Genomic DNA, 17,658 nt, shown 5'->3' with positions numbered 1-17,658 from the left:
TCCTCCAGATTTCTTTTACCTCAGAAGATGGGCTGGTTATCCTGCTCACTAGCTAAACTGATGACATGCCAGAGAACAAAATTTGTGTTTCTTGAAATCTTGGTTCCATCAGATAACAAACATTTCTTAATCATAATTCTGAAAAACAGGTAGGCCATACATTTTAACTTTGCTGGGGAGTTCTGGGGTATCCTTCTTGGTCAGGTCCACAGTTCAAAAAACTACTGCAGCATTAGACTCATTTGGAACTCCTTGCTGCATTAGGTAATAGTAACAAAAATAAAGGCAAAACATTTTACCAAGCTTAATATACATATATTTTGGTCTGTATTTTAGTAATGCATGGTATTCTATTTTTGTATCTGGGACAACACACATTACAGTGTAATGTATCTGGTCCAAGTGCTTACCCCAAGTTTTTAATATTTTTTCCTTAAAAAGGGATCAAATATCATTTAACAAATGAGGATTTAGCAAATGTAGTTCTGATTACTTGAGCTTCCTCTTAAATTACTGGATGTCCCTCATGGGTAATACTTAGTTTTCAGGTGGTTGACTGTGTCATGGGTATTAAAATGCTGATGAAAAGATAAGTTGCCTTCTAGTGGTTTCCCTTCTCTTGTGCAGATGAGTAGTCTTGTTGGTCTTGATGAGAATGCTATATTGAATGTGTTTTTAGAGTCAAAAGCTGTAAGTTATAAATCTCTGATTATTACTTTTCCCATTAATGCTAAGAAGTCTGGATTTTAGCTACAGAAGTGCTTTAGCAGGTTGATTGATCTGCCTTAAACTGAGCATGGTGTAATTGTGCTCCCTTTTTTTTTCCCTTCCCTGGCATAATCTTTAACGTGGCATATCCTTCTTGCATAAAATGAGGGTAGTGTATGGCATTTGAATGCAAATTTCTGGTTTCTCTAATCTTACTGGAAAAGTAGTATTCCATGTCTTGATTAAGAGCAAGTTCTTGTAATGGGGTATTCTGGTTTTGGCCAGGATGGAGTTAATTTTTCCACGGTGAGGGAATGGACCCTGGAACCCAGCCCTGGGCATGTCCAGGTTATTATGCTCTACCACGCCCAGGGGTGGGAGTCAAGGGCTCCTGCTTGGGAGAAGAGAGGTGTGGCTTCAGGATGAGGAAGGGCATGGCAGGAGGGGGAAACCCACCACCGCTGTTCATTGTCCCCCAGGATGAGCATTTTGCTTGTAAATCACCCTCTTTCTACAATTCTGTTATTAATATTGTTTCTGTTACTGTTTCTTTTTCTTATCTCATTTATGTTTCCAGTAAATTGTAATTATCTCAGCTTGTAATCTCTGCTTTTTATGGGGTGAGGGAAGGGGAGCAGTTTATGGGTTTGGGATTTTTAATTCAGAGTGCTAAACTGGGAAATACCATTCTTAAACCAGGATAAGGAAGAAGATTACAGCTACTGTGACTATGTTCAACAGTAACTCAAAATAGCTTTTCTCACCTGTACCAGATTCCTATTGAAGCAAAAATAGCAGAATGTTCATTAAAACATCTAATACATATAAAATATAGATATGGGTGTAACATGCACACACATGCCTGTAGCTAGTAATTTGCTGTAAGAATCCACAGCTATAGTGTCTGCTAGCATTTTTCAAAATATCTACGTGCAATTGTTTTTTCTTGGTAAAATAAATTTGCTGAACTTTTCCATGTAATGCATGTTACCTCTACTTTGTGATAAAGGAACTTGACTGTACTGTTTAGTTCTTATCATACTTACAGAGTTGCATGATTTATAAGTGGCCTTTCAGCTTTCGTTATACAAGAAATATTAAGTTCTTATTTGAGCCTGAAAAGATTGCTAAATGCAAAATTCCTAAACGTGAAGGGAAATGAAAGATTTTTTTGCACTTCGTGTTAGGAAACAACAATGTTACAACATCTCTGTTAAGGAGGACCCTAAAGAGATACTGCGCAGCAAATTTTGGTTGATGGCAAAATTAATTGGATATGGAAGAAGAAAGCTGATGAAGTGTTGAAATAGATAATGTTGAATATTTAAAATCTAGAACGGTGGACCGCAAGCTTTCTCACACTGTTAAATTTTAATATCAAAAATTTGTATTAATCACTCTGTTACTGGGTTGTGATAAGACATTCAACACAAAACATTTGAAAAGTAAAATGATTCTCCAGGACCACTAATTTCTTAAGCATTAATTAAAGGCAGTTTGCCTGTATGATAGTTTCTTTTCTGTGTAAAATTATATCTTTGCTTCTTAAGACTGATAGTTCATTCAAATTTAGGTCAAGTAAGCAGAGGCCACTGGGACAAGGCTAGCAGGTTTGGTGGTGACTGCGTTCATAACGACGTGCAGTTACAGCTCTTATGGAATAGAGCTGGATGGCCACAGCAGAAGAGAAAGGGAGAATGCTGTTGGCCTTAAATACATTCATGAGAATGAAAGCATGGTGTATAAAGGCAAGGGCGTGTCAGATTAATCAATTTCGGTTTCATCCTACCATAGTAGCAAAAGATTTGGAACAGACAAGGCAGCAGATTATGAATACTTTTAGGAAGGAGAAATAATACATATGGTAGCTTAAAAAAATAAATACAAATCTGAGCATCACTGATAAAATTTGGTATCTTGATCTTAAAGAAATTCTGGACAAAAAGGTATAAAATGTAGGTATCACTGGACTTTGCAGAAGCCAGACTGTGAAAACAGTTTAATCTGGATAAAAATACTGTAGAGCTGAGATTCGAAGTGTGATGTTGATAATAATTTGTAGGAGGAACATCTAGTCCTCTGTCAAAAGCAGAGCATCTACTGTTTGTGTTGATGTTAACTCAGAGGAAGAAAACACACTCTCTGGTTCTTGGCAGGGCATCAGAGTCCTGAAGTTTTTTAAGTTGCGCTTGAATGTTATAAATAAAACTCCATCAGTAGACAATTCTTTACTGAAAGTTCTCTCTCACTTTTTTAAAGGGCTGTCTAATTATAGAGATTTAACTTGAATCTCTTGAATTTGAAAATCAAGAACAGGAATTATAGGTGACAATCGTTCATGCTAAAAATGAAAATAGTTTTTTTCAACTTGCCGTTTTTCAGCCTCTGATACGAGTTGTGGGCAGTCTTGCAAAACTGTACCTGGCACTGTTAGTGCAATCTTTAATTGACCCCAGTTAAAGTCCTCACTGGTAGCAGATGCTGATAATGGTTAGCAGAACAGAGAGAAAAGTATTGTCATTTCACAAGGGTGATGAATGCTGGTGGGTTATGGTGAATGAGGTAGGAAGTAGTAGAATGCCAGTAATTAATATGTATGTCTTCTTCCTTTTAAGGTATCTAGTGGATAGTCGCTGGTTCAAACAGTGGAAAAAATATGTTGGTTTTGACAGCTGGGACAAATACCAGATGGGAGATCAGAATGTGTACCCTGGTCCTATTGATAACTCTGGACTTCTCAAAGGTAACTGCCTCTCACTGTGAAATAAGCCTGTAGTACATTAAGTGTGAAATTGTCACAGGTAGTTCATCTTTTGAAGTTGGCAGTGTAAATGAATACATAAAGGTATTAATACCTGCTATTAATACCAGCATACATAAAGGTAAAAATTTTGGTTTGTTTTCTGACCATGACAAGGGAACTGGAATAGATTTCCCTAATAAATCACAATTTTATAAATACAGTTATTGGAATTCTTTGTAATGGTAACAAAATATGTAACAATGTAGAAATTCCTGGTTTATGATGAGATTTTGGGCTGTTTTGAGACTGAAATCTAGTCAAGTTGACAAAAAGGTGACTTGAGTTCACTGTCATTTCCCTTTGTTTTGGTAGCTTAACCAAATTGGTTGATTTAAAATATGATTTTTAAGTTGAACTCTAAAACTTACTTCTGTAAATAAGGCCCAAACCCTTACTTTAGTTCTGGAACAATTGAGGAAGTGCTGTTATTGAGTTCAGTGACTTAAGTTGTGTGAAATGATAGAGGATAATTTCCTATTTTCTTTATCGTCTTGTAAGGATGTTGAACTCTCACTGCTGTGATTACTCAGGTCTGACTGACTTCTGCTGAACTGTAGCCAAATTTGTGAACAGAGGTCTCAGAATACTTTTCTACATATTTTAATTTTCACATCAAATTCTATATTTAATGTCCATTAAAGATGTTAATATTTAATCTAGCAGATACAAAATTGAGCAGATAATTGGTTTTCTTCTTTGCAGTTACAGGTAATGTAACAATACTGCTTGTTCTATTGGCACGTAGAGTAATATCAGTTTTGCCAACTTCACAGGGTTTATGAAGAACTCTTGGCTTTCTTAATTCAAAACTTCTGTGATTAGTATCTCATTATTTTACAAATTGAATGTTACAGATGATTGCACGTTTTATAAAACTTGTTGTACCATGTTCTACTAATTGTCAGTGTGAATGAGTATGTCTGACACTGACCAGTGCCTTTGTAGAACGTGCTGTATTGTCATATACATCTATATGTTCTCTTCCATCCAGAAACTTAAGGGTGTTTTTGCTCCAGGTGAGTGTTGTGTTTTGTTTTCTGAAATGTGAGGAATTAAATGTTTTGTACATTCTTGTAGTAAATCTTGCCATGAGGCAGGGATGTTCAGGTGATACATCTCAGCTGACATCAGATGTAGCAACATCTTTTTATCCTCACGGAGCTTGTTCTCTCTTTTGTGTCTCCCCCTTCAAAAATAGGTGATTTCTAGTTGTGTCAAAGACTGTTAGGTCATCTTTACCATTTATAACTTAATCTACATACCTGTTCAGCTTAAAATTACTGTTGTTATAAAGTCTAACGTAGGGTTAGCGGTCCAGACTAGAAGTCATGTTAGCCATTTTCCTAAAAGCTTCTGAAAACCTGTATTCTGTTGTTTTGACACTACCAGTGCCCCTTTCAAAATAAACAACATCAGGGGTTGTGAACTCACTTGTTGCTCATTCATGGTTGTAAACTATGGCTCCACATTGGCAGTGATTCCATGCATCCAGTTACCCTGCGACATCTACTGTTCCTGTGTAAAGGTAGTTTTAAAATTAAGGGCATTAATGCCCAACAAATAATAGCTTTCTCTTTCACCCACTGCAATGCAACAGTCCTCTATACTAGGTTTTCCATGTAGCATAAACTGACCCTGAAAATGCTTGGATTTTAATCTTGTCTTCAGCCCATAATATGCTCTAGTTGCTGTCACGCTGCTCTCCTTAAAAATGTGCATCTGATATAAAGAATAAAATAATCTAAAATGGGCATGCTTTCTCAGGTATTCTGCAGTGTAATGCAGTGATAAGGAAAGCTGTAATAGAATTCACAAAAGATTGATTCCAGGAAACTGAAGCAGTATGTTGTGCTTATATTACTTAAATGCTTCTCCCTTGTTTCCAGAACATTTGGATGAAGTGAGAGCAATGAAAAGTAACAGGTAGAGATTTCAGTTAATCTCAACATGTGCAAAAAAGATCGAATATGATGTAATGCATGTGTCATGTTCAAAAGAAGAGATACTTCATCAAAGCGGGCACAAGGAAGTAGGTATTTAGAGTAGCTGATTGTTCATCATAGAACACAGTGTTGTACATGAAGGACTGAATTGTCAGAATCAGGGTATCTGTTTGATGGTTCTGAAAAAAATTATATTAGAAGAAGTGTTGGTATTTTTAGGAGATAATAGAATCCAAATTAAACCTCTCACCATATAAGATCAGTGCAGAAGTACAGTGTGAATCTTGTGAAGAGTTATGTAGACCTGAAGAAGTGCTGTGGATTTCTCCCCTCACTGTGCTTGCAGTTACAATGTGATGCTTCCAGACGGAGGGACAGCTGTCCTAAATGTTTGAAGCTCACAGTAGCTCACATCTGGAGTCACCTCTTAGACCTAAAAGATAGTTGCTAGTAATAAGGATTGAATGCAAACTAAAAGCATGCTGTTTACCTTAAGAGATTCCAAGTTGTGCTTCACTCAAGTGCAGCATCTCCCCTTCTCTGCAAAGAATTTTGTAGTGATTGTTAACAGAGCACATAGGATCTTTGAAATAGGAGCTTGTACTATGCTACTTTCCTAGTCTGACTTAGGGTGAATTACTTCAAACTTTGTCTTGAATCTACGGTTAACTACTCATTCTTGTTTTCAGCTGTGGAAGTATCCATTATGATGTGGGAATATGTGTGAAGTGAGTGGGAGAATTGGTTTCTCTGAAAGCTAGGATGGTGTATGATAACAAACTAGGTGCTTATAATTGCATGGGAATATAAAGTTGTCACTCATACAGTAAAGAATACCACCTGTAATAGGTGTGCTGAGCATAAACTGGATAGTTTGCCTACATGGTTTCAGAAGACCTGCTTTGAACACCATAATACTGGTAACATAATTGTGACTCAAAATATTTTGTCTGCTGTTTATGTAAAAAATGTTACACTAAAAACTCAAGTACAGAATTACAGTATTCAAATGAAAATAATCTTTCTCTTTTAGATGGTGATTCTCAGTCTCTCAAGGAACATCTCATTGATGAGCTGGACTACATCCTTTTGCCAACTGAAGGCTGGAATAGGCTAGTGAGCTGGTACACACTGATGGAAGGTCAAGAGCCAATTGCACGCAAGGTACTCTTTAACTACCTGCTGGGATTAGTATGATTCAGATGTATGCCTGCAAGTACACAGGAGCTGCACAGGAATTTATTAGCAGACTTTTAAATCCTGGCCTATGATAATCATGTAAAGAACTCCTGCTTTAGTTGCTTATTGATATCTAATTTTTATTCAGATTTTTGAGGCTTAAATGTGTAATATTGTGACAGGGAGATGCAAAGGACATAATGCTTTCTTTTTCTGGAAGTAAGTTGTCTTGATAAATATCTCAAGAAGATTTTGCTTTAGAAGCTTGTATGGCTATTAATGCAAATGATTTTGTAATTAGATAAATAACTGTAAAATTGTATTGACTGTGTTAGTGAAAAGTCTAGCTCTAATAATGGTTACATTGGTGGAGTAATTGGTAGTTTCTTGATAAACACTCTGCTCAGCTACTTGCTAAGGCAGTTATTTCTTCAAGCAAAAATCTTGGCTCAGTGCAAGTAGTAGCCATGGTATAGTGCATAGTGTGGCCCTTCATCAATGTGAGATACTGAAAAATTAACATCTTTAAATTTTTTTTTGTTTGCTCCAAGCTCATAATCCGCTTATTATTAAAGGTGAGAGGACATTTCACCAGTTTACTCATCATGAAATCTTTTTATGTTATTGTTATTTCTTAAGATTTTTGAATTAGTGATTTCAATTGCATCCTCACTGGACTGAATTACTTAGTTTTTAAAATATATTTTGGTATATTTATCCTTTTTGTATTGGCTACTGGGGTGCATTTTTTTTCAGTTATGGGGATCTTTATTTTAATTCTTTTTAAATCACTAAAAAAATATTAGGCTTAAAATTTAGTTTTATGATTTCTGGTGTAATACAACTTTTGTTTCCTTCTTATGACATAAGTATGGTCTAACTGCATGCATGCTGGCTGCTTACTTCAAGTCCACTCTTGAAATAAATGGTAGATACAGCTGTAGAAGAAATTCTGGGTGTTCAAAATTAATTTGGTCAGTAACAGAAGCTTGTTAAAGGGTTTTATAATATTTTCTCTAATATGATAAAATAGTTGTTTGGTTTTTTGTTTTGTTGTAAAGAGACATCCCTGAAATGTCTGTCATTTCGTCTAGTTTTGTTAGAGCTGAAATCCATTAAAATAACTCTCCTTTAAAGATACATCTGTTATCAGCTTGGTATTGTTTCTTCTGAGGATGGGTTTCAGTGAACTGTATACTCTTCCATCAACATAGTAAAGTAAAAAGTCTGTAATTTTTTTAGTTTGGGAGGAAAATGGAAGGAGAGAGCAGTGAAATGTAACTTCCATTCCACTTCGAAGTAGCTAACTGGAAAAATACATGGAGTATAACGGGTGGCCAGGTAAACTGGCTTAGCTTTGTTATTTTCTGCCAGTATGAACAGGAGTTATCTTCTGAGAAGCATATTCCAGTTCAGCATTTTTGTTTCTGATGCTTTTATCATTCATCATTATTTTTCCTGTCTGCCATTATGAGGTGCCTTTTTTTTTCATAAATGTCGTATTATACTTTATTTCGTCCCCTTTGTTACATCAGCTATTTTTGAAATGTGGATCCAAATTTGAAGTTGATAAAATTTTATATTCGATCTATATCAAATACTGTTAAGACTTTTTGGTTGTACCTACCACTAGAGTGTCGATTTTTATTCTAAGAAACGTGTTAGCCACACTGCATAGTTTTGTTTACTGCCACTATTTTGTCATGACTCTCGTAGCTGAAAACTATTAAGCTGCTCAAATTAAGATGCATTTTTGTTTAAATGCCATGATTGACAGCCATTAAAGCTGAGGCAAGAAATTAAATAATTCACTAATTTCTTCATTTTTTTCCTATGGCACATACATGTAAGTTGTATTTGTACAGCAGATAGCAGATCTCTCCTAGCAATTAGCTGGTGCCTTTATTTTATCCGTATTTGTCAGATGTATCACATATCAGGCTGATGGTTATTTTTGGAGCAGCCTACATGACTATGCAGTTACACTTTGGAAGATCAAAAGGAAAAACATTTAAGAGGTGACCCTGAATATTTTTTTCTACATTTTACTTTTATTAAAAAACAAATCCTGTATATTTAACTATTTCATAATCTGTGTTGAAAAAATGAACATAGAATAAACAGCTGTAATGAGTAGGTAAAATTTCAAATGAATGTATTCATTATCAGAATGTGATGAGAGTGGAAGATTTGTAGGTTTTGTTTGAAAATGTGATATCCAGATTTTATTAGTGTGTATTGTATTTTTTGATAAGTACTCTTTAACTGTGAAAACTAGTTATTGATGTTCTGAGGAGGTGATATACAATTAATGTATTTGCAAATAAAAGTACCTTTTGGGTGTTTTTACCTTTTGGTCGCATACCTTTGGATTAAGGTTGCATATTTGTGATTTCTACTTTCTACATTTTGAAAGTCTTTGTGTTATACACAGGTAAGACAATCATCATCATGGAAAAATGTACTTTCTAGTTTACTGTATTTCTATAAAGCTATAGGAGAATTTTAGTTCTCATTTTTTGCATTTATTAAGTGTCTTATATTACATGAACTTCAGTTTCTTGAAGAGTTCTCAAAAATATCTTGTGTGTGTATATGAAAACATATTCAGATTGATCTGTGATCCCATTCTGTTTTTCAGGTCGTTGAACAGGGTATGTTTGTAAAGCACTGCAAAGTTGAAGTATATCTAACAGAATTAAAACTGTGTGAAAATGGAAATATGAACAACGTTGTCACACGAAGATTTAGTAAAGCTGATACAATAGGTATGCCCAATTATTTTCTAAAAATATGTGATTGGTACTTGTATATGGTAGCAAGCTCTGAATAAATGTCTAGATAAAATGATAGATGGCTATTTTGACCATTAAGAACAATGGGAGTAGTTTTGTTTGGGTCAAAGTTAAAAGTTAACAAACTGGAATATTGAGGGGATTTAATACAACTGTAACAATAAAATTGCATGTTTTATCATCTAAGCATCTGTATTAACTTTAGAGATTTGAGCTTTTAAGAAAGTGAATAGTGTGATGTTGTTTATTGGGTTTCATAGTACTTTTTCTTGTCTTTTGATATGTAAGAAGTGTATTTTTTGTGTTTCATTAACCAACACATTCTAATCATATATATGAAGAGAAGGATAGATTACAAAACACAAGAAAGAATGTGATTAATAAATTAATGCCTAAAGATGACCTACAAAAGCAGTATTCTTCATGTTGTGAAGTGGCAGGCCAGGCACAATCTTTTACAGTAATTGAATTGTCTATTAAACCTTTAAGTTGCCTTTATTTGTATTTATTTTGACTGCTCATTGAGCATTCTGTCATTGTTTGAAACAGTATTTTGATAAGATATTTGACTTTGAAAATAACAATCAGAACATTTTCAAAGATATTGCTTCTCATTTTTTGGTGTATTTGTGCATGTGTATCTGAGATAACAGTCTTTCAGTTGTCTGTATTTGTGCAGTTTTGTACTTCATACAGAATTGTACTTTATGCCCTTGGCACTGTATGTCCAGCCATCACTTTGCTTACGTTTGTTGACAGCAGTGTATGTTTTTTAGCTTTTGCTTCTCTTCACATGACTTATACTTACCAGCCTTTAATTCTTTGCAGATTGCTTGCTTTAGAAGTAGTTCTTTTACTTTGTTAAATTGCAGTATTCTAAGTTAGAAAACAAATCACCTCTTGTGTTAGAATAAAAACTTTAAAATTTTGAAAATTCTGCTCAAAACAAGGCTTGTTGTTAATTTAGCTTTTTGAGATCTGTTTTGACTTGGCAAGTTATACTTCATTATCTTCTGAGGAAACCAGAAATTTGAAAAAGGCAGTTTAACATTGTCCTTCTTGTAGGACCAAATGCAAGGTATTTTGCAGGTATACTGAATTTAATTGTATCGCTGAAATTATAGGTAATGGATGAATTTTCTTTCTCTAATCAGAAGCAGGGCATTTTGGAATGAGAGTTACTTGAAATAACTTCATTTTTTCTTAGCAAAGAGAGAATTAAAATGATGAATAAAATGTTGTAAAAGGTAATTGGAAGCAGTCATAATTCACTGGCAATCCCTTTCCAGACACTGGCCTTGTTTGCTTTCCTGAAATGTGCATGATATGCTCCTGGAAGCTTTTAGAAACATGCCCTTCCTGAAGCTGAAGCTTGTTGTGTAGAGTACCAAGCAGAGCCATCCTAGCAAGGCATCCAGAAGAGTTTGTACCTTAGAAGAAGAGCTAGAAAAATACAACCCACTTTAAGAGTGAAATAGTTACTGATTCCTCTTATCCATTACTAAGATTGTGATTTTTTTCCCCGTTTATTACCTTGAGTATATTTAAGGTAGTTCTGGAATTCATCAAATGCACAGCAGAAGTGCTTATTATATCAATAAATAATATGCAAGAGGGATCTTTGAGAATCTTGATTATTTTTTTACTCTTCCTTGTGTATTCCAGTAAGGGATGCATTTCTATTATAGTTGCAGAAGGCTTATAGTACAAAACAGTCAGTAACAGCCCCAAGGAACTAAGTAGACCCAGGGTAATATGGTCTTTTCAAGAAATTTTAATTTTTCTATCCACCATCATTAATTATATTATTTACTGCACTCAAAAAATAAGTACAAGACCTTTCTTAATTCAAAAAATCAGATAAATATCCTAAGAATAATACTCATTTATCAGTCTTCAGATACTTGTTATTCCTGGAATATCTTTGCTTTTCCACTCAAATAGAAGCTAAGCTGTGTCAATAAATTAGTACAAAGTCAGTTCAGATTGACAACATTAGCCTAACATCTGAGAGTTTCCTGTAGCCAGCATTTGAGATTGCACTAGCTTTAGGAGCCAGGATGTATTTGTATTAGGATTTCTTGAACTTTTTCAGCATCTCATCAAGACTGTTCCACGTAGTCTTTCAAAGTAGTATTTCAAGCATGCAGTTGTTTTTATGGATAAGCTGTATAATATTTAACAGTATAGGCTATTATCTGTATGGGAGCTGTAACTTTTAACTCTCAAATTGAACTTTTTCAAATTGTGGGTATACAGCTGATGGAGTGAGAGGCATCTTTAAATGGCAGTTCTTCCTGTCCCTTTTAGACATCATGCTAGTACTGATCATGTCATACATTGGATGTATATAACTAAAACTCCCCAGGGAAGTGTTGGAGTCACCATCCCTGGAAGTATTTTAGAACTGACTGCATGTGACACTTAGTGCTGTGATGTAGTTGATATGCTGGTGTTTGGTGAAAGGTTGGACTCTCATCTTGAATGTCATTTCCACCTTAATGAGTCTATGATTCTACTAGGGGAGAACCCCATACACAGTGTGATTCAGACAATATCTGATAAGTTTTCATTTATACTGGAACAGGCACTTCGACTTTACTTCATAAGCCAGCGCTCCAGTAATAGTTGGTGGGGATGGGAGGAAGAATTATAAAGTGAGCATTGGTTATATGTTCATGGAAGTACATAAAAGAATCTTATTTTCACAGTCTCAAAATTGGCATAGTAGTCAAGTGGAACATCTTCCCAGAGTCTTGGACATAATGTGTAGTCATCCAATGGGATTCATTCTTCCTCTCTTGTAATAGTTCTGTTAGCAAAGCTGGAACTTAATAAATGTTAGCTTAGTGCTTGTGAAGAAAACAACCTGCAATGCTTAGATAATTAATTGCCATGGTATTAATAGAATGAATAATTATATTTTGTAAATTCTTCTTTTAGTGAAAGCCACTGAAAAATCTAGATTTTCTACTTTTTTACAAGATTGTTGCTGACTAGTTTTATACTTATATTCAGATACAGTTATTTGAATTCATTGGTTGAGAATTGATTCAGACAGTAGATGATTTTTTTTTTAAACCCAACAAATCAAATAAGTCTGTTGCTTTGTTGATATCACCTACCTTGCCTATATATCATCTGTTACAAAAACAGATGATCCAGTCTAACACTTTCTTTCAGACTGAAATGTGTGATAAGTAGTATAGAAACAAACTGTATTCAGTTGCCTACAATATCTACAAATATTATATCGGCCCACTCTCATACATTTCACAAGCCATTCCAGGCCATGTGTGGACATTTGCAAGGGACTTTTAAGTTTTGGGTCTCAGTTTGGCTTTTCCTGTTTAACCTAGTGGAGGAGAAAAAATCTTGAGTAAAAGGGAGCAAGAGAAGCTGACACACTAGTGTTTTCTCCTTAGACTTTGGAGGAATGTCTTTCAAAGAGCTTACAGGGCCGATTTTTATAACTGTGCTTTCAGTGATCATCAGGGATAAAGTGTATGTTTTTTGGCTCCTGTTTTGTGTTCTGTGTTAGCTGTTATGAGACATAGCTTCCATGGGCCTTTGTGAATCTACCAATTAAAAAAAGCAGCTAAGTGGAATTGCTATGATACAGCACTGTACATAGTAGTTTAAAAACCCAACTCTTTAGTAAACTCTAATTTGGTGTAAGAAGAATAGTGTTAATTAAAAACTTCACTTAAATTTCCATTGTAGATGAGCTATGCTACCTTAAAATTATATAACACTGGTTATATTTCTATTAGGTAGAGTAGGAGCTGGTAGACCTTTCTTCTTTGAATCTTTCAGGAACATAAAATATTTCACCTTCCTTTTAGAATAAATTTATGTGCTTCAGTTTTACAGAGGAGTCATCTTTTTTTTCTGTGGACACGCAAATTAAACTTCACACATACATATTATATGCTGTTCTTCATGCTAATTGCACTCAGATATGGGTAGAAGCGTAAAACCCAAAAAGGGTTGATTTAGGGAACAGAATGACTTCCTGCGCTTGATTTTGCTATCAGTCTCACTTCTGATAATTTGCTACCTCCTCACACTCTTCTATTATCATACTCAGAAATTAGTAGATGGCTCCTGTCATCAGCTTCTCTTTATTTGGTCTGCCTTGCTAAGGGGTTCAGTCCTCTGACTCTTTCCATTTTAAAGGCAAGCTAGCTAGCAACTTACTGCTTGTCCTACAAAATGATGTAGTTGCATGGCAATTTATACAATTTAATTCATATTTTGAATATGAGGAGATGAATTCTGATGCTTTATTTGACCATATACTGTTTGTGTATTGAAATGTTAAATTTGTGTTCTTTCCTTCACAAAACAGACACAATTGAAAAGGAGATAAGAAAAATCTTCAATATTCCAGGTGAAAAAGAGACCAGATTGTGGAACAAGTACATGAGTAATACTTTTGAACCTTTGAATAAACCAGACAGTACCATACAGGATGCTGGTTTATACCAGGGACAGGTACAGTGAAATACTATTTTTTTTCTGAAATACATTTATCTTCTTGCTCATAAAAATGTAGCTGTACTCAACGATTTTTGCTTTTTTTTAAACTAAAATGACTTTCCAATAGATTGTTAGGGGTAGAGGATTTAGTGAACAAATTTGTTGAAATTAGAGTAGTCTTTGTGTGTATTTTCAGGATTAAAGACTGCAAAGAGAGATGAAAGAGAGGATTTAACTCTTCTGATGAAGTAAAAATTTTAATATACATCTAAATTTTAAATTTTATTTTTACCAAATTTCGTGAAATTGCTGACATGAATTTGGTAAAATCTGAAGTAAATAATTATTCCTAGAATCTTGGATATATTCCTATAATGAAACCCAAAATTTGAAGAGCTTTTTAGGTATTCTAAAAGAGTAATGTCTTCTACTCAGATTCCACTGTCTAGATTTCACAAAGAAAATAACAAAAAAATGAAAATACTTTGCTAAGAACAACAGAGACAGTGGTTTGTAAACCTGCTTTAACATGAGACAATGTCATCACTTCAAAATCATTCTTTACAGAGGAATTCTTCGCAAGATAACTTTTTTACCTTTCCATATGAATATGAAGAACAAGCATTGAATGTTAAACTACAAAATAGAGATGTAAACAGATTGTGCAATTGCATTGATAGAATAACTTTTCAGATTATTACACTGATTCTTTAGTCTTCAAATAGAGTTGAATGTTTTTTCAACAGCTGTAGTTCTTGCAGTCACGCTACAAATGCGGATGGATGCAATTTGATGGCAGTAACTTTAGGCGAGATTATATTAAAGTATTTCCTTTTGCTTTGAAATACTTGACTATTACCTACTCCCAGTATTTAGGCTTTCAGGTTTTTTAATGGTATGGAAGGTAGGTAATCAGTGCACCAAAATTGCTACTTGAGCTATTGTGTCCTGTAGCTTCATGCTGCATGCACTTAAACCCTCACACAGGTAATTTTAACAATGCAGAAGTCCTACTGGAAGGGATCACATCTCTCATAAAAGATTCACATCAAAGATGTAACTTGCAAATTATCTCTGTCCCAGTGAAACATTAACTATGAAGCAATCATGGTCTAATAGAGCCATGACAAGATCTCTAGGTGACATCTGTACCTTGAGCAAAATGAATACTGTTTAAAACAGAGTTTAATCATGGTTTCTGAAAATGATAAATGTCGTGGTAGGCCATATGTGTTTGGTCAGTTCCACTTGCTGACACACATATGGTTATTTTTCTTGCTGAGTTTCCTAATCTAATAATAGTTAGTCTGACTATTACAGTCTGTCTAACCTAATAGTTATGCTAGGGTACACAATTGAGTAAAGTAATGCTTTGAATTTATCAGTTGATTTCTGAAGCACACCTTTAGGGATTCCATTGAACTCTTCAATCTAAATCTACTTTCTATGTAGTAAGCTTTGAGTAAGTCAAGGAAGTATGGCAAAATCAGTCTTTCAGCATCAATGACCAAGGATAGCAGACTAGTCTGTTCCTGATAGAAAGCTGGTCATGATAGAAGGCTTGTTTTCAGTCTCATGCTCAAGTGTGTTCAGACTGAAAATGTGATTACACCTTCAAGTGGCTTATACACAAGGTTTTGAGCATTAGTACTTACCTGAATTTATGTCACAGTGTAGATACAGGCACAGCATGGCAGTTAATTAGTGTCCTGAAACATCAGTGTACAGTTGTGCAGAATTAGTTGCATTGGAGGTGAGGAGCTGGATTCAGTTTAAGCATTGGAGTCTAGTTGCCATTTCAAAGGATCCAGCTATCTCAGCTGTCAATCCAGAAAAAGACATGAGCTGTTTGTAGGTCCTGTGTCATATCTGCCAGCATAGGGGCTATCTCAAATACCCAAAGGAGTTTCAAATGACACCTGGTGCCTGTGTTTGGGACTGAGTGTTCTGTCCTGCTTTCTGTACCAATAACAAATAGAATGAAATTAATTTCAGTGGCCAACTATCCTGTTGAAAACATAATATTAGATAAATGCTTTGGTAAAATATACAGGAGTAACCATACAGGTATGGTTTTAAGGCTATTGAGGCAGAAAATAGGTTTTTTTGGGTTTTTTCTTATCCATCTGTGTGAGGCAAAATTCCTTCAGGAATTATCCCTTCCTTAACAGGGCTGTTATATAGACATGTGATTTCTGTAGATTCACAGGTGCTGCTTAAACATTGCAGGTCATCTTCTGACCCCTTTGAGAGATAAGTGGCTTGCCATCCATGGATTGTAGAGGAATAGAACTGTTAAGTGACTTGCCCAAATTATGATGGGTGAAAAAAGTAGAGGAAGGACCAGTGTAATGGATGGAATACGAAGTGTAATGGCATATTCTTGTATCTCAGTGAATAGTAACTTAAATATCAGTCTTTTCTCGATCACATGTCAGCAAATCGGTTAAAAAGATGGAACAGAAAGCAACCTACTGATATTTTTGTTTCTGTTTTCTAACTACACTTTTTGTGGTAGGTCCTGGTGATAGAACAGAAGAATGAGGATGGAACATGGCCAAGAGGTCCTTCAACTCCTAAGTAAGTTATGAATTCCAGTCACATGATTAGTTTGCATATTATTTTGCTTTATGAAAAGAAAGTTTTTAAAAGTGGCATTTTATTTTGAAAATCAGCCTTCAGATATTTAATTGAAAGTACACCTGAATATATTTGCTGTAAGTGTCATGCATTGTAGAACATAGCATAATAATGGTGAATTCGTGCATATATACTGCTTAACTTTGTTGATTTCAACCAGTGATATACATTGTCATGCTGAAAAATGGAAAAAAAATTCCATAGTAGAAAACTGTAAAACTCAACCTATTTTATTTAGATTTCTGTTTCAAAGCACAGTGTATCTGTTAGGTCAACACAGATTTTATCAGTATTTTTCTTACATGTAAATATTTTCATGGACGCCTTGTTCCTTTTGTGCCCAGAGCATATTTACCCACCAAGTTTATTTGAATTGCAGCCTACATTACCATCATGTGGCTTTTATTCTTTGTTGGGCTGTCATCAGTTAATGCAGAATGATGTTGGTTTTATTTTCTATTTTTCCTACTGCTGTTATGAACAGCACCTTGATAATGGCAAGTGAATAGAAAGAAATAATTTTCTCTTGGTTTTGAAGAACAGTTGGAACCATTTAATTAATATGATGTCAGGCTTACAAATAGTTAACTGTTTCTTGGCTTTGTTGGCTGGTTCTTGATCATATCTGTCATAAAAAGTTTAAGTTCTTTTAAGTTCTCTTTATTCCTTTTGAGATTATGTATCCATGTAGTTAAAGTCGCTGTTCTAAAGCATTTTTTTAGTATCATTGCTTATCATTTGAAGGACAGTGTTTCTTTATCTTTGCTGTTTTATCTCCAGCAGTTATATTTGGAACACTATTTTCTGTTAAGCTGTTTAGTGAAGTCTGAGTTCAATTTAAGATTAGTATGAACAGTATAATCTTGCTTATCAAGATGTTGTAGCACCAGACTTTAAAGAATGTGTAGCAATAGAAAGAATGGGATGCTAAGAACTTGAAGTTTAATCTTTGACCTCAAAAAGCATCTAGTAGAAATTTAAATTCTTAGTCAAATTTTAGATGAATCTTTGAAAGGTTAAAAGAACTTACATAACTCAATGTCATGGATTATTTTGGAAGTTTTGGTTGGAAGGTATTCTGGTGATGGTATCTGCTTTTCTTCTACCA

General features: G+C 34.7%; 1 protein-coding gene across 1 annotated transcript in view; it reads left to right on the top strand.

The window, feature by feature from the left end:
• Window positions 1–3,163: 3,163 nt before the first annotated feature.
• USP15 (ubiquitin specific peptidase 15) overlaps window positions 3,164–17,658 on the top strand; it is a 49,825-nt gene continuing 35,330 nt past the window's right edge. The window contains exons 1-5 of the mRNA XM_031055555.1: window positions 3,164–3,451; window positions 6,488–6,618; window positions 9,275–9,401; window positions 13,780–13,925; window positions 16,429–16,490. Of these exons, the coding sequence (XP_030911415.1) occupies window positions 3,187–3,451; window positions 6,488–6,618; window positions 9,275–9,401; window positions 13,780–13,925; window positions 16,429–16,490 (731 nt within the window). The 5' untranslated portion in view covers window positions 3,164–3,186. The remainder of the gene's footprint in view (window positions 3,452–6,487; window positions 6,619–9,274; window positions 9,402–13,779; window positions 13,926–16,428; window positions 16,491–17,658) is intronic.

The sequence above is a fragment of the Geospiza fortis genome, unplaced genomic scaffold, assembly GCF_000277835.1.
Source record: "Geospiza fortis unplaced genomic scaffold, GeoFor_1.0 scaffold166, whole genome shotgun sequence".
In the NCBI taxonomy this organism is placed as follows: domain Eukaryota; kingdom Metazoa; phylum Chordata; class Aves; order Passeriformes; family Thraupidae; genus Geospiza; species Geospiza fortis.
This window is presented reverse-complemented; position numbering and strand designations above follow the sequence as displayed.